Source organism: Gallus gallus, chromosome 6 (genome assembly GCF_016699485.2).
Source record: "Gallus gallus isolate bGalGal1 chromosome 6, bGalGal1.mat.broiler.GRCg7b, whole genome shotgun sequence".
NCBI classification, from domain to species: domain Eukaryota; kingdom Metazoa; phylum Chordata; class Aves; order Galliformes; family Phasianidae; genus Gallus; species Gallus gallus.
Window position 1 is genome coordinate 29,746,131 of NC_052537.1, and position 22,624 is coordinate 29,768,754.

The following is a 22,624-nucleotide window of genomic DNA, read 5'->3' on the forward strand; positions in this document are numbered from 1 at the left end:
GCCAGACATAAAGCAGCTTGTGGAAACAAAGTAACACACAGAATACAGTATCATAAACAAGGAGCAGCTGATCATAATGTATCTCCTGACAAAGGAGTTACAGCAAAATCAAATGGAGATAAAAATTTACATATGGCTTCTCTGGAAAGGAGTAAAAAATTGATTTTTCTATCTAATCGAAGTTCTATATAACTGTAAACATTCTGAGTAGAAATCAGTTAAGAAGACATCACACTACAGTGTTACTGGACACCCCTAGGAAAGGGATAATGGCAGCGCTTGTCGTTTGGTATTGTTTAAACTCACATGCTATATAACTGAATCATCTTTGTAATTCAAAACTGAAAAAGAACTACCACAGGGAATCATTTGTACCTGCTCATTTGGCAAAGGACAGATCCACACCAATCACATGCTTTTCCCTCACCTGTGAGTTCCTTAGAGCTTGCTACATGCACTTTGATTAGTGAGTTCTTAATTACACTTTAGCCTGTTAGCACTACGGGGCCAATAAAACTAAGAGAAATAGAACTAAATTCTTTTCATTCAGCACAACTGTTAACTAAACACCAATTAATTACACCCACACAAGCCTAATGAAGATAATGGGGTTGCAGAGAGTTCACCGATGGTATGAAGTGGCTTGCAGCACCCTAACTAATCAGTTAAATACTTCATAATAGGACGGATCATAGGATAAGCCATCCTCCTTTTACATGCTTACAGCTCCTATTACTGCTAATGGAAATTACACAACTATGCCAATAATTCATGCAACGTTCACTTGACTGTGGAGCAAAAGTGATAAATACTTGGAATCCTTGGTAGTATTTCAAATGGTGAATTTAAACAGAATGCAAGGTTATTGTAGAAAGTGACTACCAACTGGCTTTGATTCATTGTTTTCCTAAAACTAGCAAGGGAAATTGACAAGTTTCTCTTCCCAGAATGTTGATCAATACCCACGCAGCCACAAACAACAGTTTCTCCACATTTTACTCTGAACTCTTTAAAAAGCAGAAGGTGCGAAACAGAATTAAAGAAAACCAAAATCCAGCAGCAGGCAGCACCCCCAAACCACATCATATTACCCAGTAATCAAGTATTGGTGCCCTCCAAGCACCGCACAAACACCATTACCTCAAGAACTGCATTCCCACACAAACATTTAACTAAATGAGAATGCTGTGGGCCAAGCCATGTGCCACACAGGTCTGAACCCACTCCTCATATCACACCCAGCTGAGCGACTCTTCAGGGGAGGCTTAGGTTAGACATTAGGAGGAAGTTTTTCACACAGAAGGTGGTGACACACTGAAACAGGTTGCCCAAGGAGGCTGTGGATGCCCCATCCCTGGAGGCATTCAAGGCCAGGCCGGATGTGGCTCTGGGCAGCCTGGTCTGCTGGTTGACGACCCCGCACATAGTGGGGGGGGGGGGGGGGGGAGAATGAAACTCGATGGTCATTGTGGTCCTTTTCAACCCAGGCCATTCGATGATATAAAGGAGCAGAAGACACCACGCTGAGCTGCTCCGAGCCAGGAAAGCCTCACCACACATTCTCTTTCCACTCCCTTTAGGGCATGGCTAGTGCCAGTTCTGAAACCTCCCCAGAGGAAAAAGCTGAAAGGAAAAAAAATAAAAAGAAGAAGAAGAGGGTTTAACTCTCTGGAGAGGCACCATGTTATTTCTGAAGGATGTGAAAGGAAAAGAAAATGATTCAGTGGGGATTTTTCTTCATTATCACCCAGCCCAGAGAAGCAAACGCACAATGAGCAGAGGTCCACACGTATTGATTTTAGAGCCGAGGAAGCGCGCGGCTAACAGCTTTTTAAGTATCTCCATTTTCAGTTACTTCAACAAAATTACCAATGGGCAGCATAACAAAGTGAAAGTTTTTGTAGGAAATCGCAGACTAAAAATGATCATTTAGGTTGTGAAACGTTTCTTTTCATCGAAAGTAAAGGGCTTTTAAAGGCAACAGCGGAGCTACCGGCGCATTTTGCAGCGTTATCCTCACCAGACGTTTCACAGACCATAATCTGTCTCTCTTTCAGGATGATAATCTTACTCAATTCTGTTGTTCGAAGACTTTTAAAACTAAACAATACCTGCTCATAACCAGCCTCAGAGGAAGGAGCAAGCAGGCAGCCCACGGTTTTAGGCAAAGAAACAGCACAACCAACGCGCTCGCTGCAAAGCCTCAAGGGCAGCTGCAGCCCACACAAAGCGCTGCCTCGCGGCCAGCCGCAGCCCGCCACCCGCTGCAGGTGCCCGGGACGCCGCCGCCTCTCAGGGCTTTCCCGCCTCGGGGTAACGGCCGCGAGGGGCGGCCCCGCCAGTCTCGCGAGAGCAGCGGGCTGCGCCGTCTCCTAGCAGCGGCCCCGCGATGGAGGCTGATACCGACGTGCGGCTGCGGCGGGAGGCGGCGGAGTATTACCGAGCCCACCGAGTGCCGCAGCGAATGGAGGAAGCGCTCAACGCCCTCTTCCCGCTGCGCCCCGCAGACCTCTACGGGGAATTGGTACCGCGGAGCGGGGCGCAGTGCGCAGGCGCTCCCCTTGAGGGGCGGTGGGGCGGGGGCTGAGCGGCCGCTGCCTGTGGCGGGCGGGGCGGAGGGGTGGGCAGTGTCTGTGGAACTGTTACAGTGTTTCCTGTCTCTGAGTGCTTCGCCACCGCCCGTGGGAGACGGAGTTGGCGCTGTTCCGGCTTAGCTGGATGTTCGGCCTCTGTCGTTTCCCGGTTCCACATGAGCTAAGCCGTGCTTTTGCTCTGGTGACCGTCTGTCAAAAGGATGAAACTGCCAAGAGAGTCTGTAATAAGCCTCGCGTGGCAACGTGATTTTTTATTTAAAGCGACACTGATGTTCATGAAATACAGATGAGCCCCAGCTATATGATGTCAGTGCCACAGCCCATTAAAGACCATGTTGGATAAATAATTAAGAGCGCTCTGCTTGCACCTCCATCTGAAATCCCAGGTTTGCCATGGAGTACTGACCTCTGTGCTGCGTCAGTTGTCTTCTGTGCTAACACAGCACCTAGCACAGCTCTGCCCGCATCTCTGAGGGTTATTCTTTCCTGGAATCTTTCCTCTCTCCTGGCGCATTCCAGACAAAGAGATGCAATTTTTTTTCAAGATCTTACCCACAGATAAAATAATTATGGTATATCAACTCGCTGCATGGTGAGAACCTCCCTGTGTGAACCTGAATTTCATGAGTAGCACATGAATAACGTGATGATCGTTGTTGTTTTATAGTGTAAATCCAATTAAACCTTGGATAAATGCCTGTTTTCTAGGAGGCCGTGGAGGTATTTGATGATACCCATCACTAACTTGGCAAAATGAAACACATTATCTAACCTGGATGTGGTTGCGGACTTTCCAGGCTGAGATTTGAGTTGGTTCTGTTCGCTGGCATGATTCATAAGCAGACATTGTAGACATAAACAGGAATATGTTTGATATTGGGACAAATAAATGGGTTTGCTCAATGGTGGATATAATTTAAATTTGTTAAATGGAATAAAAATCTGTTTGCATAGAAACTGTCTTCTAATGAGCTCTTTTTCATTTAAGGCTAACTACTTCTCTAAATTTTCAAGAGCTCCAGTCGTATGCAAACTGGCTGGGAGAAAAGTTCTTGATGGAGTTGGTCAACCAACATTAGAAGTGGAAATATACTGTACAGTGAAAAACTATGAGAAGGTGTGAGCTGCTCCTTCCTGATTTATTTAATAAGACACTGTCAGGGAAATGTACTGTTCTTCTGCTCAACTCCTTGTGAGCATTTTATTTTGCAGCTTTAGTGAGTGGATGTGAATCCCTGTGACTCACCAGTTCAGTAAATAGTGATGTTAAAAAAAAAAAAAACTGTTGTACAGCATCCACAGAGTACTAGTGAAGGAACTTCTTTTCTTTCAGCCAATAGGCTGATGTGGGTGATAGTTCAGTCAAACACCTGATGTCAAACTTTGGCTCTTTTCATTCTTGATCCCTAAAAAGGAGACAACGTAAAGAAATTTATTATAGTTTCAAAGATATTCACAGTATGTAAAGTTAATACCATTACTGAAGGCAACTCTGTGATATTTGTAAATGATGTCTTTATTAAGTGAGTTTTGTTCATCCTTCTGTGGTACAGAAAGATAGGCTTAAATAAGACAACATATACATTTCTGATCCTGAGCGATGGCATTAAACATAAATGCCAATGAATTGTGGTACAGCAGGCTAACAACAGCTGCAGTAAAAGATGCCATAACAAGAGTGTGATTTAGAATTATTCTGCTCTGATAACAAAATACATATGTAAAGCAGATCTGTCACAAGGCTTTTTCTTAAGTAGTTATAATTTAGACTGAGAAACTTGAACAAGGTCTGTGAGTACCGAGGTGTAAGAGCCCAGGAAGGAGGTGCTGGATAAAAAAAAAATAAGTTAAATGGAGTAAACAGATTTGCAGATGGGTACTTGTAACATTGACAAGGACATCTACTTCTTAATCTTTAAGGAGACTTTTCCAAGTGAGAATTAGTGTTTTCAGTCTTTCTGTACTATTTTGCAGAGGATTTGTTCTGCTATAATTTCGTCTCATTATCAAATACCTGAGAATGCTTTCTCTGAAGCAACCGAAGCTGATGAGAGAGAAAGAAATGACTCTGTTACCACTGCTGTGGAATGGGTGAATGAATCACTAAGCGCAATGTTAAGAGACTTGAAGCCTACTGACCAGTGTGAAATTGATAAGATGCTTGGGTAAGCTTTGCATATAATTTCTACTCTTTTAAGCTACTGCAGAACAAATTATTCATTTGAAATACTATTAATTTATACTTTAAGTGAAAAGCATATACAATAATTAATGATTTTTTGATACTTTTGTATATTATATTATATGCTAAGCATGAGAAGCCCATTCAGATATATTGCAGTGTATGATTTCCTGCTGATTCATAACTTTGATATGAAAATTATGCCATTTTTAATAAGAATTCATGCCAATTAGGTGAATCTAAATATGATTTCAATGCATTGTTTACATTACTGTATATAGCTTATATACTCAGTCTGTCTGAACTGTGTGGCTGTGACCACATATGTAAGTAGTGTCCATTTCATGCAAGCAGTTGAATTCAGCCACTCTGGGATTATAAGCACCTGCCTGACAGTACACAGCTGACCTACTGAATTAGCAACTTAGAACTAGTTGCTACATGTCATAAAGTTATGACAGGCTTACCACTGTACTACCCATACAAAGTAAATGGGGATCTTGTACACTAAGATTATCTTTGAGATTGTGTCTACAGAGAGCTCACTTTCAAACCAGTGCAATCTGAAAATCGTGTGCTGAGGACTGTTATACTCGCTTGTGGTTCTTTTTGTTTATCCAGTATTGCAGATAACTGTCAAAAACAGTAATTTACTGACTTCTCCAGCATCACACAATCAGGGCAGAATCTCAAATAGACACTCTTAATCCATCTCCAGCATGTTCTTCAGTGAGTATAGCATGCCTCCTTTGACATGCATGACAATATTTTGAGCCGCTGACCTTTGTTCCTTTTCTCAGTGAATACTTTTCAAAAAAGGTAGAAGAAAAAAAAGAAGTTGAAAAGGAGGAGGAAGAAGAAGACACTCTTTCCATAACTTCTTGTATTCCATCAGCAGTGGCACAATCTGGGCAAAAAAAGGAAGCAAAACCAGGTTTTTGTTGATTTCGTTGTAATATTTTCTGCAATACCAAAATTGACAAAGATGCTAAAATACTTCCTGCAGTAATGTCAGAGACATTAAAGACCAGTGATGCATGTTTGGAGAGTTAGGTTAGTCTGTCCTAAATCTTCTGCTTTCTTTCTGTCCTTCTCCTTTCTGATCACAGCAGTTTCTACTTCAGAAATGAGAGAGGAAAATACACAGTTTTGTCATCATTCGCTTGCATTTATTGAACAGAGTTTCTGCCTTTGTTTTATGGTTGGCTTAGACAGGAGGTTATTACTCTTCAGAATGAGGAATAAGAATGGAGGAGGATGCAAATGAAGAATAAAAATGAAAATGATAAGGAAAGAAAAGAATCATAGAACTGAAAAGGAAAATGGAAATAGTTTGAATATAGAAGTTGAAAAGAATTGAAAGGGGAAGGGAGGAAGGGAAAATTGTGGCTAACACTGACAAAGGGAGGAAATAAAGGTGAGAAGTGAAAGAAAAAAGGAAGGGGATGAGATGGGAAAGACAGGCAGTACAGGGTGAAAAAGAAGTAAGGAGACAATGGTACTGAAGAAAAAATGGTGCAAGAGTAGAGAAACAGAATTACTTTATATGGGGAAAAAAAAGAAAAAAGGCACAACATGTTACCTCCATGTGCACATTATCCTCAGAAAAAACATCTTCCTGTTTTCATTTATTGGAAGTCATACCATTTTGGAAAATTATCAGTTGCTTATCAGTTTAGTATGAACTATCATAAAATATTAGTAAAACCTCCCAGTTCATATGTTCAACACATGCACAGTAAGTCCACCTTTAACCTGAAATGGAACATCTGCAGCTGTCTGTTTACCAGAGTGTCTCAGTACTGGATTACTGATGTTCTGTGTGTGTAGCTCTTTATCCTCAATGTAAGAGGTATAACAGTTGTATATAGTATGCAAACGATGTTTAATCTAATCAGCATATCCACGTAAGGTCCTGCTGGGCCTCTTTTGCTGCCTACCATAGTTGTACGCTGCAGTATTTAAATATTTTATTGAAAACTTCCACAGGGGAGGAAAATTTGTATATCATTCTTATTAGGAACCAAAGCAGTTGCTTTGCTTGATTCACAAAAAAGTACCCAATGCATATGATTTCAGTTTCACATAGGTGCTTGCTGTACATCTTAGCAGGGTAGGTAATAATAGTGGGAACTGCTGGGCTTCAAGCATTTTGACAAAAGTTATTCTACTGTGTCTGAAAGGGGAATAAGTTCCTTTGAAAATTTAACAAGATTTTAACAAGTCTGTGTGTGTGGAATATTTAAAAGACGTGTTCTTTTGTTGGCAAATCCAACTCTAATAGGCCTGCAATTTTTTTCATGCTCATTATTAGAAGGAATCAAGTATGTGTACTCCCAATCAGCTTATAATGTAGTATTCCAAGTCGTTTATGCAAAAGCTGAGCATATGAGGAGACCAATAAATAACAACACCAAAAACCTAAAAAATGATTTGGCAATACTCCATGTAAATATACATAGATTTCAATGGCTGAAAGCGATGGATTTGAAACACATTTGAAATCAGAGTGAGGACAGGTACTTTACTTATTTGTAAGGTCATTTTCTATACAGCAAATGACAAGATTAAATTAAAAAAACGATTATTATTTTTTGTAATATACTGAGTACACTACTGAAATGTGAATATTGTATTTGCTTACATAACCCTGGAAAATAAGCACATGTTTTAAAGCAGTAAAATATTTAGCTACTATTCTCTGTCTTGCAGGGAAGAAGTCAAGTACAGAGATAACAATCCCACCTGCAGAACCCAGTGAATCAGTGCTCTGTGGCAGCTTAGCCATTGGGGGAACATCACTCGCTATAGCTAAGGCTGGTGCCTCTATTAATCACGTCCCATTGTACTTACACATTGCACTGCTGAAACGTAGCCAGGTACATGCGACTTCTGTCATTTTGTTTATTCTAATTACCACAATTGTGAAGCTGGGAATCTCTCATGAAACTGCGATTAAATAGACCTCATAAAATACTTTCTTAAAACAATTGCCTGTAGTGGGCTTTGAACTAGCCCTATGCCATACTTAAAACGTACAGTGCTTTTTTTTTCACTTGCCTCTCTCAATTGCAGGATTCACCTAAAGAAATGACTCTGCCACTTCCAATGGTTACTCTGTTGAGCTATGAAAAATTGTCACCTGCAAAACTAAAATTAATGAAAGAAGTTATGCTCATACCACCAGTTCAGTTATCGCTCAAACAGGTATGGTTTTATTGGTCTTTTTAATAATATATTCTATTTTTTAAAATAATATATTCTATACATTTCATATATATGTGAGTGAGCACATAGAACTTTTCAATAGAAACCTTAGAAAGTACATTTTTCATTTTTTGTTTACTGGTAAGGCCCAAGTTTTAACGTTTTTAAATGTATACATGTGTTAGTATACCAGAAAAAAATCAGTGCATTAAAGAAGATACAGAAATCTGTTATAAAACACTTGAGTCTTTTCAAAAATGTAGACTCCTAGATTATAAATAGTTATTTGTAGCACATACAAAACAAAAACACCAACAAATTCACAGCAGAGCGTGAAATCTTTGAGAACAAATTGCTTTAAAAATGAAATTGTGAAGATAGAAAGGAATACAAAGCAGAACAAAATCTATTCAAGGGGCAGGAAGGGTGGATGAGACAGACTGGGTCAACACCCTCTTTTTGTTTAGCCATATGGTGCATTAAAGAATGTATCTGCACAAGATGCCTACATTAGGGCTGTGATTTCTATTTTGTATGCTGGTGACCTGAACAAATAGCTGAGTTCGATTCTTTCTTCTTCCTTTTCCTTTAACTTTTCAGAACTGTCACATAGAGCTCATTATAAGGTTACCAATTCTGTACTTCTCAAAGACTTAATTTCTCCTAGTTTTCAAGGGAAAGTAGCAAGCTGTTTGCTGCAGTGCTGTAAGCACAGCAGTTCCTCCTGTGCTGATACGCTGTCAGCTGTGACTGACTTCTGCCCCCTTCAGTTTTTCAGTTTTCTTTTACAAGCACAGCTAAAGGAAACATGAAATGCGATTTACAAAGTTAGCATTAAACTTTTCCTAGCTCAGCCAAAAACAGTCTTGTGTTAAAAGCACCGGATTCATTTTACTGCAGCGTTCCTCCATTCCCTAGTTTTAGAAACAAAGACAGCATTTCTTTCCCTGCTGTCTGGAAACGTCAGTTTGGTGAGTTTTCAGTTAGCAGTTAGGTAGTCTTAGAGAAATTCAGAGTTGTGGACACTCCCACTCCTCGGATATTAGGCAGACCAAGATGTTGCCTACTTGTTTCATCTGGAAAGGGGTTGTTTGTTTGTTTGTTTGTGGAAAAGGCCACTTTTTTGCCATCTCATAATCAAATATTTCTGATCATTCCACTGCTACTAACCCTTTAGCTCTGGATACTCGTAGAAGGAAAATTGTGTTTAGAAAGTCTGTAATATATTTTCTTTAGAGACTTTATATTGAGGTCTGTGTTTAGAAGTGCTCTGATTCAAGCAGTAAGAATGAAGTAATTTATCTTTCTTTTGAAGAATGACGATGTTTAATTTCAGGGCATAGAAAGAGCTCTGGACATTCAAAAAGAAATGATGAGACTGCTGGAGCCTGCAGGGAAAGCGGTACAATAAAATGTGTTATTAATGTGATGTACTTCATTTGGCCTTTCTATTACTATTGTCTGCTTAACCATAAACACAGAATATTTCGCGTGTGATCACATTTAGTCTTATTGCACAGAATAGGTGTGTCTCCCTGACAGATGAATAAAACATTCAGCATTTAGTGATATTACATTAATGAAGATAGAATAAAACATTGTTCTACGTATAGGAAGACTTTTCTATTTCATTACATATATCAGGAAAAATCTGCTAGGGAAGAATACTGTCACAGTGAACATACACTGTATGTTTCTGATTCTGTTAAGTCTCACACAAACAAATCATGTATTGTTCAAAGTAGGATTACTGCAGTAGTTTATCAAGCTTAGTATTTGCATATGCTTTTTGCAGAGTAAGGTTGTTAGGTTTCCTCTAATATAGAGTCTGGATTCTCATTTCTTAGAACCCCGTATTGCTGATAGTCACAGTGGGGATATTTTGAAAAACAGATGTTTTGGGTGATGCCTGCATAGAAATTAATATTTGAAATGAGCTACCACCACAAAATAAGATGACTTAATTGCTTATAGTTTCCTTGTCTTGAATATTATTTCCTAAATTAAATATATGCAATCTCTTTAGACCAAAATTTTGTCAATGCATTTTTATTTTTTTTAATCTATAGTCTCTCTGTTGTTTTTGGACCTTTACATTGCATTGTTTCATTGTTTCTGTCTTCCTTTAATGCCAGCAACTCAGTCCTCAACTAGCAGACAGTAAGAAAGGCAGAGCACATAATAAAGAGAAGAAAGCTTCGGTAAGAAAAGAGATTTTAATTTTAAGTCTTCAACAAGATATTAAAAACTGAAGGGAACCAAAATGTTCTTAAGAAACGAAACATAAATCTGCATTACCATTTTGGAAAGGTCAACGCAAGACTTCTAAATACTCCAAATGCCCCTACTTTCCATAATAATTTGGATTCTTCTGACTATACCTTCCCCTCCTGTGGAACAGTAACAGAAAGGGGGAGTACTTCTGGAACGTGGGTGTTTTTTCTGGTATAGAAAACCTATTAAGTCATCCAACAGAGCATTTTGCTGTAGCACAAGCAGGGTACAAGCGTCTCTGATCTTGTAAGCCCACAACTGTTACCTGTAAGACTTGTGCATTGTGCTGCTTCCTGAACACTGGAAACGTAACTCCCCTCTTAGTCATGCTGCATTGAATTCCCAGTTCCTGCTTGAGGTTATAGATAATGGCAGATAAGAACAAGAAGCTGAAGGGCAGCACTCACATTAGTGGCAGGGCATTATTTTATATCACTCAAATGATCTTTTGTTGTTTTATTGTTTCTTTATTTCCACTTCAAAATCTGTAGTTTGTGGATGAGTTTTCAAAATACTGGGATGGGAATGCCCTGCTGGCTTTGCTTCCCATGGTGAGATGATTAAAATGTTACCAGATAAGAACTTTTGTTGTTGTGGAGTGTATGAAACACAGGATGAGAAAAAGTTTTCATACTGGGTAAACCCTCATTCATAGAGAGCTGTCCATAAAGATGCTAATGCTGTTTTTGGAAGCGGATTTATGTGTTGATTATTAAAGGCAGGCTGTAATGACTGTGAATAAATATGTAAGTTTTATATACTTGTAAATAAATTGATTACTTTTTTTTTTACTTTCAGCCACCAGCCTTAAATGGAGTATCACACTTAGGCTGCCTAATAACGGGATGTGATAATCTAGAGCAACCTCTCCTCCTAATACAAACAGCTTGCAACAATATAGGTCTGGAGCTAGGAACAGATATGTATTTAGCCATTAATTGTGCTGCTCATGAATTAATGGACTACGTAAGTTACTTCTGCTGTTTATTAAAATAGTTATTGTTAACACTTTACTACTGTAATGCAGACTTGCCCAGAATTTTTTGACTTTGTTTTCCACAAGCAAAGAAAAAGTATCTCTGCATTTATAAATTATGTTTGAATCAGTGCTACACGCTCAGCAGATATGCTGTTGGGTTGTAAGTGTAAGGGGCAAACCATGCAGACATCCTTTTTTTGCCCAGTGCAGTGGGAGCTATGAGCGCTGCTATCTATTCCTCCTCTGCCGCTGTAGCAGCATACTGCTACATACATACATACCTCATGTGGAATAAGGCTCAGTGGAGCAAGGCAGCCTCTCCTTATGCCCTGCATCCTGCCTACAGAGATCTCTGCTACTTTTGCAGTTTAACTTCTATCATTCAAACGTTCTAAGCTGGCCTGTGCCAGCCACATTTATTCCTTTTCTCTGCTTGTTTATTTAGTAATATTTTTCAGATCAGTCTGTGTTAAAGGTAGCCAACTTTTAATAGGCAAGAACCTCCTGCCTTCTGTTCAGCAAACCAGCTTCCTGTCACAGAACATCTCAGACCATTTTGAATTAGAGTAGTAGGCAGCAAATACTGTTTTGTTCATTTCACCATGAGGAGTAAATTAAGTAATTATCTCAAATTAATCTTCTATTTATCTTGTCTTTAAAGATGAAGAGCAAGAAATTATTTATGCAAATATACTTCTGTAATCCCTTTGCACCACTTGATGCTTATTTCCCTTTTATTACACTACATCTGTTCTTGACCTTTTTGTGTATTTATACTGTGGTATTGCATACCCGGTAACATTTATCTCACTGTATATCAGCTTTCATATACAATGATTATATTTCAAGTTTTCTATTTGATAAAGTTTAAGACTTCAGCTGGAGATGAATAAAGTTCTAAGCCCTTGTTCTGAGCTCAGGCAGCTTTTTCCCTGAGCAGAAAAAAGAAATTTGCTGCTCTCTGTGATTCAGTATTGCATGACATTTTGTCTGCCTGGGCACACTGTACTGACAAGCTGCCTATTAGGACAGGATCTTCTGTGAAAACAGTTGCTTTCCTGACAATTTCCAATGAGCAACATCTTAAAGAATTATGAGTAATTCTGTTATTTAACTGCTGCAGTCAATAAAGCAGTGCTTTCTTTCTGGCACAATTTGGTAGTGTACTCATAATCTCTTAATAATCCTTCTAACCGTGTGTTATGGTTTATGCTTTCCATAAAGATGGGACTGGTTTGAAACGAGCTTTTATTTGGTGGTGGTAGGTTGGCTGTTCTGTGTGTGTGGGGGGGGTTGTTTGTTTGTTTGTTTTGATTCTGTATGTTGGTTTTTTTTTTTTGGGGGGGGGGGGGGGTACTTTTTTGATTGATTTTTTTTCCCCATGTTTTTGTATTTGTTTTTGATTGTTTGATCATTTTTTCCCCTTTTTTTTGTTTTTTAGTTATTTGTTGGAAATGGGAAAGCACCAAGGAAAGGCAGTATCATTTCTGAGTACGGAGGGTGTGCTCCTTTTCTCATAGCAACATTTCCCTTATGCAAATAAGGACTAAGAATTAACCTTTTTTTTGGGGGGGGGGGGGGGAGTGAAAAGAGATTTTTCATGCAAGATTTAATAAAAATGTCAAATATTGATAACTTTAAGACAAAGTTCTGTAAAACTGACAGCGTTGCCTAGGAAATGCTGAAAGAGATCTCCCTTGTTTTGGGAATGGTATATTTGGCACGAGCTCACTGTTACTGCAGGCAGAGATTTCCATAATAATGTTCACACAGACATAGAATAAAGTAGGCAGAGTGAATGTGTGCTTATTGAGGAACACACAATCCGGTGCCCTAATGGAGACACCAGAGTCACAAGACCTATGTGCTTATATTAGTACTGTGTCTTCTAGAGAATTGCCATTCTTTTACACTTTATCCTGTACTTTCTAGGTTAAAGGAAAATATGAAATACTTACTGGAACATTCAGAAGTCCTGATGAAATGGTCGACATGTACGTGGAACTGGTTAATAAATTTCCTTCTATCATTGCCTTAGTAGATCCCTTAAGGAAAGAGGTAAGAGTTTATGTGAAACCACTGAACTTTTCACACTTTTACAGAACAGACCAAATATGAAGCTTCTGTTTTCAGACTATTTAGGCACAGAAATACCAGTATAAAAAAATGCATGCATTAATTCATTTGCATATCTTTAATTGACTATAATTCAAGATTTTTGTTATGTTTGAGCTAATTCCTGATAGAAAATAATCCTGACATGAACACAATGTGGATAGCACAACTATTATGAGAAGATACTAATTCTTCCTGATTCTACTTGCTAAAGCACTGCCATATTACGTATTACATTTTCCTTCTTATGAAAACAAATAATACAAATTATATGATAAAAACAAATTACAACATTCATGTGACATATAAACGTCATTATATGGAAGAAGCTAAAGATTTCTACATAGCTATACAGCTGTACATTCCTTAGAGCCATTCAAAAAACTCACATAGCTGCTCTTCTTTATGACTGAGATGTATACCCAAAGCCAGAACAAATCTGTAGCTGGCAGCATTGCTCAGCAGAATTTGTAAAGTGCATTTTATCACTGTGATCAGGGTTAGAGGAGGTAATTGAGTGTGAGCAACAGATTAAAACAATACAGTAGAACACAAATGTTTTAGCAAGTTACGGATAGGCAAACGAGATGGCATAACCTCAAAGATTAGCATTTATACATATAATTCAGTTTCCATGTATTATCAAAAGATATAAATTTAATTGTATCAGAAGATACTAAAGTTGCACGACTTAATAAAAACTTTTCTTCCTTTGGAATTTTTACTTTATTTTTAAATAAATATATATCTTTTGTTTTCATGAAAAAAAAAAGGTGAGCACGAATGAAAGGGGAACTAAAGGGTCTTTGTGAATCTGCCAAGTGCCTGAATTCATAATTCTGTAATAGATGAACTGCAAAATTGAGCTCTTAGCTGAAACACTAACAGTCTGCTTTTAGGATATTAGTGTATTTTGTTACCTCACTCTAGTGAGCCTTGCTACCCTGCCCTGTTTCAAACTGATCCCCATATTCCAAAACACTCAGCTATTCCCTGCTCTGCTGGGGCTGCAGACCTCCTTGCAAATTCTTATGAGAAAAGATAGGGGTAACAGGAAAATGTGTGGAAGGATTGCTACAGACAGTACTGTTAAGGAAAATGCCTGTCCTCCTCCCCCCGCAGCACATCTATGAAGCTAACCCAAGCCACATCTTTGCCACAGATAATGAGGTCCTTGAGGATTAGCTGTGGTACCAATTCAACAATCCACTGCCACATAGAAGAACACTTAAGTGGTTAAGTTTAAACATTTGACCATGTGTCAAACCTTCATTTTCAGTTACTTATGGGCTTGACAGCTTTACAGGAATAGACTCATGCGTATTGCAAGTACATAGCTACAACATTTCAATGACCAAGAATTCACACTTCACAGACAAAGAATTATTAGTTTCAGAATTAACTTGAAATTGTACATGATTCTAACGTGAGAACTTTGCATTCTGTGGTCACAAAGAAAACGAACATATTTTTAAATTTCTTTTTTTTTTTTCTTTCAAATTATTTATATATTCCCCTCCTCTGTTTATCTTTAAATCTCAGTACCAGGTGGACAATGCATTCAAATTAAGAAACAAAGAGCCTAAAAAAATTGGAGCTTTGCTGGAAAGAGAGTGTTGTATTCCACTGTTCCCTATGGGTCAGTCTTGTAGCTCTGATCATCCTCTCCTCATATACTTCACTGAGTCTGTGGCTGCCTCCTGTCTCATTACTTTATATTCAAACAGATATAATGACTCTAAAAATATGAACATAAGAATGAGTCTTCTAAATAAAACAATAGAAAATTGTTTTATCATCCATTTAAATTAAATACAACAGAGGAAAGGAAATTGAAATAGCAAAGCCCTACGGTTAGTTTAATTTGAAGTATTTTAAACTGTCCTGCTGTGCAACTATCTTTGATTAATTCCAGGTATGAATTTATGTTTTCTAGCAAAGTCTTAAAAGCCAAGAAAAATTATTATATTTTTTGTAGAGAGACAGATTCAAAATATAAGATATATCTTTGCAGGAAGAGTAGGACAAACAAAACTTTTCCAATTTTTAATTGTGCCTCCTCAGTTCGAGTTTTCATTCAGTTTGGTGTTTTCAACTTCAGGTATTTGCTTGCTTGTTTGTGTAGGACAGACAGCAATGGAATAACATGTGTTGTGCTCTTGGTTCCAAATGTTACCTGATTGCTGAAGATGCTGCCACAAATTCTTCCAAACTTAAAACAGACCACAACATAAACATACCAATGTGCAGTGGTGTTGTGCTAAAATATGTTAATCAAACCAAGGTGTCAGACCTCATAGAACTGACTGGACTTCTAGATGGTGAGTAGAGAGGTTAAAAAAAAAGCTTGCTTGCAAGCCCTACAAGTCAATAAATCGTGTTGCTACGCCTATAAATATTACATCCTTTTATTTAATCATCACCACTTCTATTTTAGTAAGCATTTGTCAGAAGGAACAGTCATGTTCTGTTCACAAATCTCTCATTCAGGAGCCTGAAACAGGACGCAGGCTTAGCGGGTACATTGTACGCGTTCTGAATGTGGATGCCCTTTGACACTGCAGATAAGAGTCACGTAATTCGATGTCAGAATTAAAATGAAACAAATGATACAGTTCAGGAATTTGAATTTTGCTTCATATAAGTATTAATAATTAAGAAATCCAAACTAGTCCAAAATGTTTAAAAGGGCAGTTTACATATTACTGAGCCTTTACAGTACAAGTACAAGAAACTGGTGCAGTTTCTTACATAAGATTTCTTTGTACCATTTTTTGTTCTATTCATCTTTATCCCCAAGAAATAGATGGACAAATTTTATATAATTTCCTTCTCCTTATTCCCTCAAAAATTCCAGAATCACTGTATCAAAGTGAGTAAATAGCAACTTAAACATTTCATTCAGTCATGAGGCTAAACTCCTTTTCATAGTGAAGAAAAATCATTACTGTAGGAAAAAGCATGTTTAAGGAAATAGAACAGCCTCCTGGCGTGTAAGATACATTACCGGACACATCAGCTAGAGGTAGGTAGGACAGGATGTTAGATATTCCCTTATTCGTGCTGAAAAGAAAACGTAGCGTCAATGCCATCATTGTAGCAAACCAGTATAGTTTACATTTTCATGAAATGAGTTTCCTTTAATCTTAGCCCAATGCAAAAAAAAAAAAAAAAAAAAAAAGTAAAAAAAAAGTAAGCAATTTCTCTGTTGAATTTATAAAATATATACTAATGAAGGTTGTACACCGCTGCTATATATAGGTCAAAGACGTATTACCATATTAGGAAGTCCAGATGGAGAATCTTCTGATGATAGCCTTGTGGATCTGGTAAGTACTGAAAGCCATTCAATTGCAGAATTGCCAAAACACTGCTTTTAACATGAATTATTTTTTAGGAGAAAGCCTGTTTCTGTGGGAGAAAGAAACATTTTACAAAATGCTCTTTTTCTACGGTTGTTTTTTTCTCCCACAGAGAGTTAATCGTTGAGTCTAAAGAGAAGATGCAGGAAATTTGCCAAAGCAGGGAGTATTGTCACAAGGGTATATGATCTATTTGGTTGCATTAGTTTATAAAAAAGTGAGTTACTTAAAACATTCCTGAATGGTAATAATATTATCTATAAAATCGTTAAACAGTGATATATTTAGGCTTTTTGTATTAAAGCTACCTTTGCAAATAAAATTCCACCTCGTATGCCAGTGAAAATTATTGTTTGCATCCAGCAAATCTCTCATCGAGAGATTTTATTTCCATTTAAAGGAGGTTTATTATCTGTAAAAAGATAAGAAAATTGTTAAGTTGGAAGTAGGGTACCGTGTATAATTATTACAAATGACTTCACTCCCCAAACCAAAGAGGTTTAAAATACGCACTTTCTCGTTTCAAGGCTGTTGGACTGGGTGCCAGGTTTGTCAAGTTGGGAGGTCTTTCCCGCGGAGAAAGGGTGACCAAATACAACCGCCTTCTTGCTATAGAGGAAGAACTGGCCAAGAATAGAACGCTACGTATGAGCTTCTTTCTTACTTTGTTTTCAGCTTGCAATGAATACGGGAACAAAGATTGGAGGGAGAATGATTGAAACCGCACCGCAGGAGGGAAGCGAAATCAAAAGACTATAAATAAGTGCTGACAAAAAAAAACCTAGGATAGCACTTGCCACAATGTATATTGTTGTCCTAATGGATTATCTGTTTACTGAATGTTAAAATAGACCCCTTCTTGAGGAGAAGCCTACATTAAGCTTTTTTCCAGAATTAATTGGTAGGAGTCTTGAAGCCCACAGTGCAAAAGGAACAAAACAAAAACCATGCATATAACACTCGCAAAAGCTGCCAAAATGGAATTTTAGGCCAAATACCCCACACTTCCCTTAAGCCCCTAAATATATATTGCTAGCAAAACTTCATTTCACCATCCTTCTGTGTGTTATATGCACAGCAAAATGTGTTTGGATAGTTACAATTGCATGGGTAAGTACTAAATAAAACCCAAGAAAAATCCAAGTTGGGGATGCACATTCAGCCTTAGCCGCTTGTATGCATCTGCCTGCATTTCGTGATCTACCTCTGCTTTTTACACCATTTTATACAGTTAAATACTTAACTGCTCATTAGAACCACTTCTCACTTGCTCAGGTATCAATCAAGACAGGATAAAGGCATACAGTCTTGGGGGGTGGGAGGGCAGAGACTAGGGGAGGCAGAAAGGAAGGAAAGAGTTTGCACAAATTTATTATGGCTAAGTGAAGGAAAATGAAAGAGAACTAAGTCATCTGATCTCATTTCTATTGTTGTCATTGTTTTCTTTATGTTCTATACATGGAATAGCAATGCTTGACAAGCGAGAAAAGGTATTTTTAAAGAAATTACTGAAAATATTTCAAGTTTGGGACATCTTTCACTTGCTCACATATAGTCATAAAAAAAAACCAACAAACGTATACAGATTTGTTTTGATGAGTTCCACAGAGTGTGTTTTCAAAACCAAGTCATAATAATCATGAAGAACGATGACCTTTCACTGCCTTAGCAATATTAATATATTCCCTATTCAAATGGATATAGTCTAAACAAAAGAGCTTGAGTTTGACATGTTTAAAACTGTATCTCATAAAATGAAATAGCAACAATTCCTGAAGCCATTAATCATTTGGCAGAAATGAAATCCAGTAATTAAATCAACAGCAGGGAAATACTGAGATAGCATGTCTGAGCTGCATACCAAACTCTTCATTTGGCTAGGCTGCAAGCTACAAAATACACCGGAGGGCTGAGCATGGAGGTCTCTGTAAATGGTTCGTGGATGGAAGGTGACATTGACCCATCAGGAGTCCCCCCCAGGACTGAATGAACCGGGCTCACAGCTGGCCCAGGAGCACTGCAGCTACAGGGAGCCAGGCTCTGCCTGCTGCCTTCCCCTCTCACTGTCAGGCTCTGGGATTGCACTGAACTCTCCATCTATTGCAGCCCCAATGCTGATGCTGCATTTCAGCCCCCAGGTACACCTGAAAGGCAGATGACAACTGCTCATAAGATGAAATCACAGATTGGTCAACCCTTTGCTAGGAACTCACAAAGAGACGTGACCTATTCAGTGAATGGGCCGGCTTTGTATGCACGGCAAAAAAAGAAAAAAGAAAAAAATCAGCAGTGAGTGTGATGTGATTGAGGAAAAATAGCAGTAAGGAGAGAGGTTAAGTGTCAGAAACAACATCTGAACCTGGGCTTATATAAAGTTGTTAGAGACTGGGACTGAGGAGGAAGGAGGCACAGGCAGCTAGTGGGAACTTCTGCAAGAACACCGGTGCAGAGGAAGATGGATGTTCAAAGAAAGGGCAGCAAGTAGAAAGCAACAGGTGAGGTGGTATGTGAAGAAGGAAATGCAATAAATATCCCAGCCCAGGCTGCTGTCAATCATAGAAGGGTTTGAGGTGAAAGGGACCTGACAGCTCATCCAGTTCTGGCCCTGCTGTGGGCAGGGACACCTCCACCTTCCTGTACTGTGTCCCAACCCTGTAACCAAAGTGCAGTAGCGCCGCTCCTTTGGTTCTTAAGACCAAACCCTTAACAATATTTAAAGACAGATGTAAGCATTATCTGGAAGTTTGAAAAGAAAATCTGAGCACATCAGAGAACACTTCAAGAAAGCAGATTTCAGCAAAGATAAGAACAGGTTTCTTTATTCTCTTCAACTGCAGGGTATGATGCAGATTTTGAATTTACTGATTTTGCTGAAGAATCACAGCCAGAAAAACAACAGCCTGAAGTCCTTCCTCCCCTGCAGCAGGATTCAGCGCCTTCACAGCCCTCTGTGCCAGCCCTGCAGGGTCACAGCATGCCTGCTCAGCTCCTGGAGAGCAGCACACTGACCTAGGTTGCCCAAAATAACTGTCAGGTAGATTTCTAAAAACTATTTTTGGTAAGGAATCCATACCCTGACTGTTCTTTAATCCATTTATTTTCCAACACCTCAGCTAAAATTTTTTTAAAAGCATTCAAATATTCATTTCTCTTTCCCCAGGAGACCAGTGCTTTCAGCTGAAACCACGTTATAACTGAGCACTGACTGCAGTTTGAAAACACCGCAAAATTCTATGCTGTATTTACCAATTGACAACACAAATAGCTCTGTGTTAACTTCAAAACTAAATGTTTGTTTAGAGAAAGTAGAGATCTCTCTCCACACAAAGAGCAAGCTGTTGACAAACAGTAAAAAAAAAAACCCACAACATTTTACAAAAAACAAAGGCCTTGACTGTTATGCTGCTCCATCCCCCCCACACAACCCTCAATGCTGCTCTTAGATGTGGCCTACAAGGGAAATGCTGCTCCAGTTCTCGCGAGCTATCAATACAAGTGCATCAGTGCAAACTCCAAATGTAGGGCACAAAGCTGTAATTTGCATCACTAGGAGCTCGCTTCGGTCTGAAGCAAGGAATAACAAGTCAACTTCACAAGGTCTGGGAAACTTGTCAGTAGTCTTTTTAATAAGCAACAGTGAAAAGATAAATAAATTATTTATCTTGTAGGTAACAAAGAGTTCACATAAAAGAAGTATTTTTTTTTTTAAACTTCTGGGTTTTTTTTTATAATTTGAAAATTTGAACATATATAATACAGCAGTAATAATTCAAGGAAAAATACATATATAAAACATTGCATTTTGTATTCAGTGTAACAGATACGTAAGTGAAAAATCAACCAACAAAACCAGCACTACCCTCCGGAAAGCAAAGTATCAAATAAGGAGAGACAAATTTCCCCAGGTTTAGGAATTAAACACAGTTCAGTAATTAGATCAAATCCAAGATTATCTTAGCAAACATGCAAAAACACCAGAAGAGATGTGAAACCACCACACTCGTTACTATCACTTTACTTGGAGAAAAAGCACCAGACAGTTGCATGCAGAGCCAAACTAACAAACTCAGAACAGTCATCCTTCAATACTATCACTGTTTCAAATCATTAAATAAAAACCAACCCAAGTGCATTCAGGTACGTGACCACGCAATTTCAGTTACACCGATCTTCCTTAGGTTTGCATTTGTTCCCTGATTACATTTGTTTGTTCGTTATAACAGAATGAGATACAGTGTTGGATTTACAAAGAAGCTGCAGTGGAACACGAAGTGGCAGCGCAGCAAATCAGCTATGCACCGATTTCCCTATCTTCGTAGGAAATAAGGGCTGAGGGAAACCGGGAGCTGCGTTACCAAATACAGGAATCTAAAGTGTTACCTAAAAGAGAACTTGATGCCCCTGCTCTGTACTAGGATCAAAGCAAAGGTTTCTTTGTTGATGCTACAGGGTTTCACCTGGGAGTTCTCAAAATGTTGGCTCCAAATGACCTGCAATCCCAGAATGGCCGAATCCCGAATGTAGGAATTCCGAGGAGCCCACGCTAACTCACTGTTGCAGCAGCACACGCAGACTTCAGCTGCGTCTGTACCAAAGTGCTACATAAGACTGAAAGAGAAACCAGGAGATGAATCCTCATTTGAAGAGGTGTTAATCCAAAAGAGAGCACCACTCTCTCCAGAGGGAGAGACTCCAGAGACTCCACAGACTTCTGGCACTACGCTACCAGAAGGCATGGTACCAAAACAACACGCTGCGCTGCCTCCGTCTCTGGGCTCGCTGTCTGCTGGGGAAGCTAGAACAGAAGGGTTACGTTTTGTGCTTTCAGTGTCATCCAAGTGGCCTGCATGGAGGCAGCTGCGAGCAGATCTACAAAACTTCTTTTTAAAGTAGATATCAAAATATTTTTAAAGCAACGTGTCTAAAAATTGTTTTGTTTTGTTTTAATTATCAAAATACCCCCATACTAAAGCTGAGGTGAGTGCAGTCACCTGCATAGGCTCTGTCCCAAACTCAACGGGGACGCAAGGGGCTTCTGGACCTTTAACAGAGCAGCTTCTCAATAAAAGAATAATTGAAAAAGCCTTTTCAAATGCAGTTTAAAGAAAAGTAAGGTAACCATCCATATCTAAAGAAATATTAACCGTACCTGCAAAACTAAAGTGGAAAAGGGATTTGGAGTAATATACAATTATTTAACACTAATGCATGTAACAAAACTGCATACAAAAGACCATTTCAATCCTTATTACTGAAAACTGTTAGGAATGCAGACTGAAGCCCCCAGTACCACACCTAAGCAACCGACATGACTCCCAAAAGTTACAGCCTTTCAGAATGGGGACTAACAGTTAGAACTGTCTATCTCTCTTATCTTCTCAGCATTACTTTCTTTATGCAGCGACTTGCTTTTTTCTTCCTTTGTTGTGCTCTGATTCAGTGTGTTTTCAGTCATCTGATCTCCTCTGGCGGACACGGGATCTAACACTACAATGGATTCTGTCTCTTTTTCACTAGTAGAAGCTTTCCTTGAGAACTCCGTATGACTGGGTGATCTAAAGGAAAAAGGATAGAGATATCAATACAGATCACAACGCACATATTCAAGAAAACCACAGAAAAGCACGTATGTTACTACTAGTATTTGTGACCAGGACAGGTCTATTAGGCTGGTAAACAGATTTCCAGATTACAGCTGTTACATACAGATAGCAGTGCACAAAACACAACAGTCACACTACCCTTCCTGATCGTTTATTACACACGTGAAGTCAGATGCTTCACCAGAAAAATGAACTTACAGAGCACACAGCATCATTTTAAAGATAACCGTAAGAATTTATTTTCTCTCTGATCATCTCTGAGCTGTATTTAGGGTCCCCTTGTCCAACACAGCAGCTGCACCTAGAGA

At 38.7% G+C, this 22,624-nt stretch overlaps 3 protein-coding genes across 11 annotated transcripts in view; 1 reads left to right on the forward strand and 2 right to left on the reverse strand.

The window, feature by feature from the left end:
• The window catches only part of HSPA12A (heat shock protein family A (Hsp70) member 12A), an 88,721-nt gene extending 86,445 nt beyond the window's left edge, over window positions 1-2,276 (reverse strand). The window contains exon 1 of the mRNA XM_025151747.3: window positions 2,112-2,276. The gene's annotated coding sequence lies outside the window, so the exon portion shown is untranslated. The remainder of the gene's footprint in view (window positions 1-2,111) is intronic.
• Window positions 2,277-2,374: 98 nt separating this feature from the next.
• ENO4 (enolase family member 4) lies at window positions 2,375-20,417 on the forward strand. 6 transcript variants are annotated; one of them, XM_421780.8, is made up of 15 exons: window positions 2,375-2,524; window positions 3,583-3,711; window positions 4,569-4,759; window positions 5,577-5,710; window positions 7,489-7,655; window positions 7,852-7,983; window positions 9,320-9,385; window positions 10,119-10,184; window positions 11,056-11,223; window positions 13,169-13,294; window positions 15,477-15,672; window positions 16,613-16,680; window positions 17,241-17,358; window positions 19,551-19,747; window positions 19,874-20,417. In XM_421780.8, the coding sequence occupies exons 1-14, from the start codon at window positions 2,390-2,392 to the stop codon at window positions 19,724-19,726; spliced, it is 1,872 nt and encodes a 623-aa protein (XP_421780.4). In that variant the 5' UTR covers window positions 2,375-2,389; the 3' UTR covers window positions 19,727-19,747; window positions 19,874-20,417. The 6 variants fall into 6 exon arrangements, with proteins under 6 accessions (XP_421780.4, XP_004942363.1, XP_025007517.1 ...); XM_004942306.5 differs by lacking the exon at window positions 17,241-17,358; XM_025151749.3 differs by lacking the exon at window positions 9,320-9,385.
• Window positions 20,312-22,624, reverse strand: part of SHTN1 (shootin 1) — a 55,873-nt gene continuing 53,560 nt past the window's right edge. For all 4 annotated transcript variants that reach the window (XM_421781.8, XM_046943275.1, XM_025151748.3 and 1 more), the window contains one exon: window positions 20,312-22,268. In XM_421781.8, the coding sequence (XP_421781.4) occupies window positions 22,058-22,268 (211 nt within the window). In that variant the 3' untranslated portion in view covers window positions 20,312-22,057. The remainder of the gene's footprint in view (window positions 22,269-22,624) is intronic.

Excerpts from the sequence above, each read along its gene's own strand:
- ENO4 (XM_421780.8), top strand. The coding sequence starts at position 2,390 with ATGGAGGCTGATACCGACGTGCGGCTGCGGCGGGAGGCGGCGGAGTAT. Across the intron at positions 5,711-7,488 it reads AAAAAAGGAAGCAAAACCAG|GGAAGAAGTCAAGTACAGAG; the intron begins GTTTTTGTTGAT and ends TCTGTCTTGCAG. Across the intron at positions 9,386-10,118 it reads TGGAGCCTGCAGGGAAAGCG|CAACTCAGTCCTCAACTAGC; the intron begins GTACAATAAAAT and ends CTTTAATGCCAG.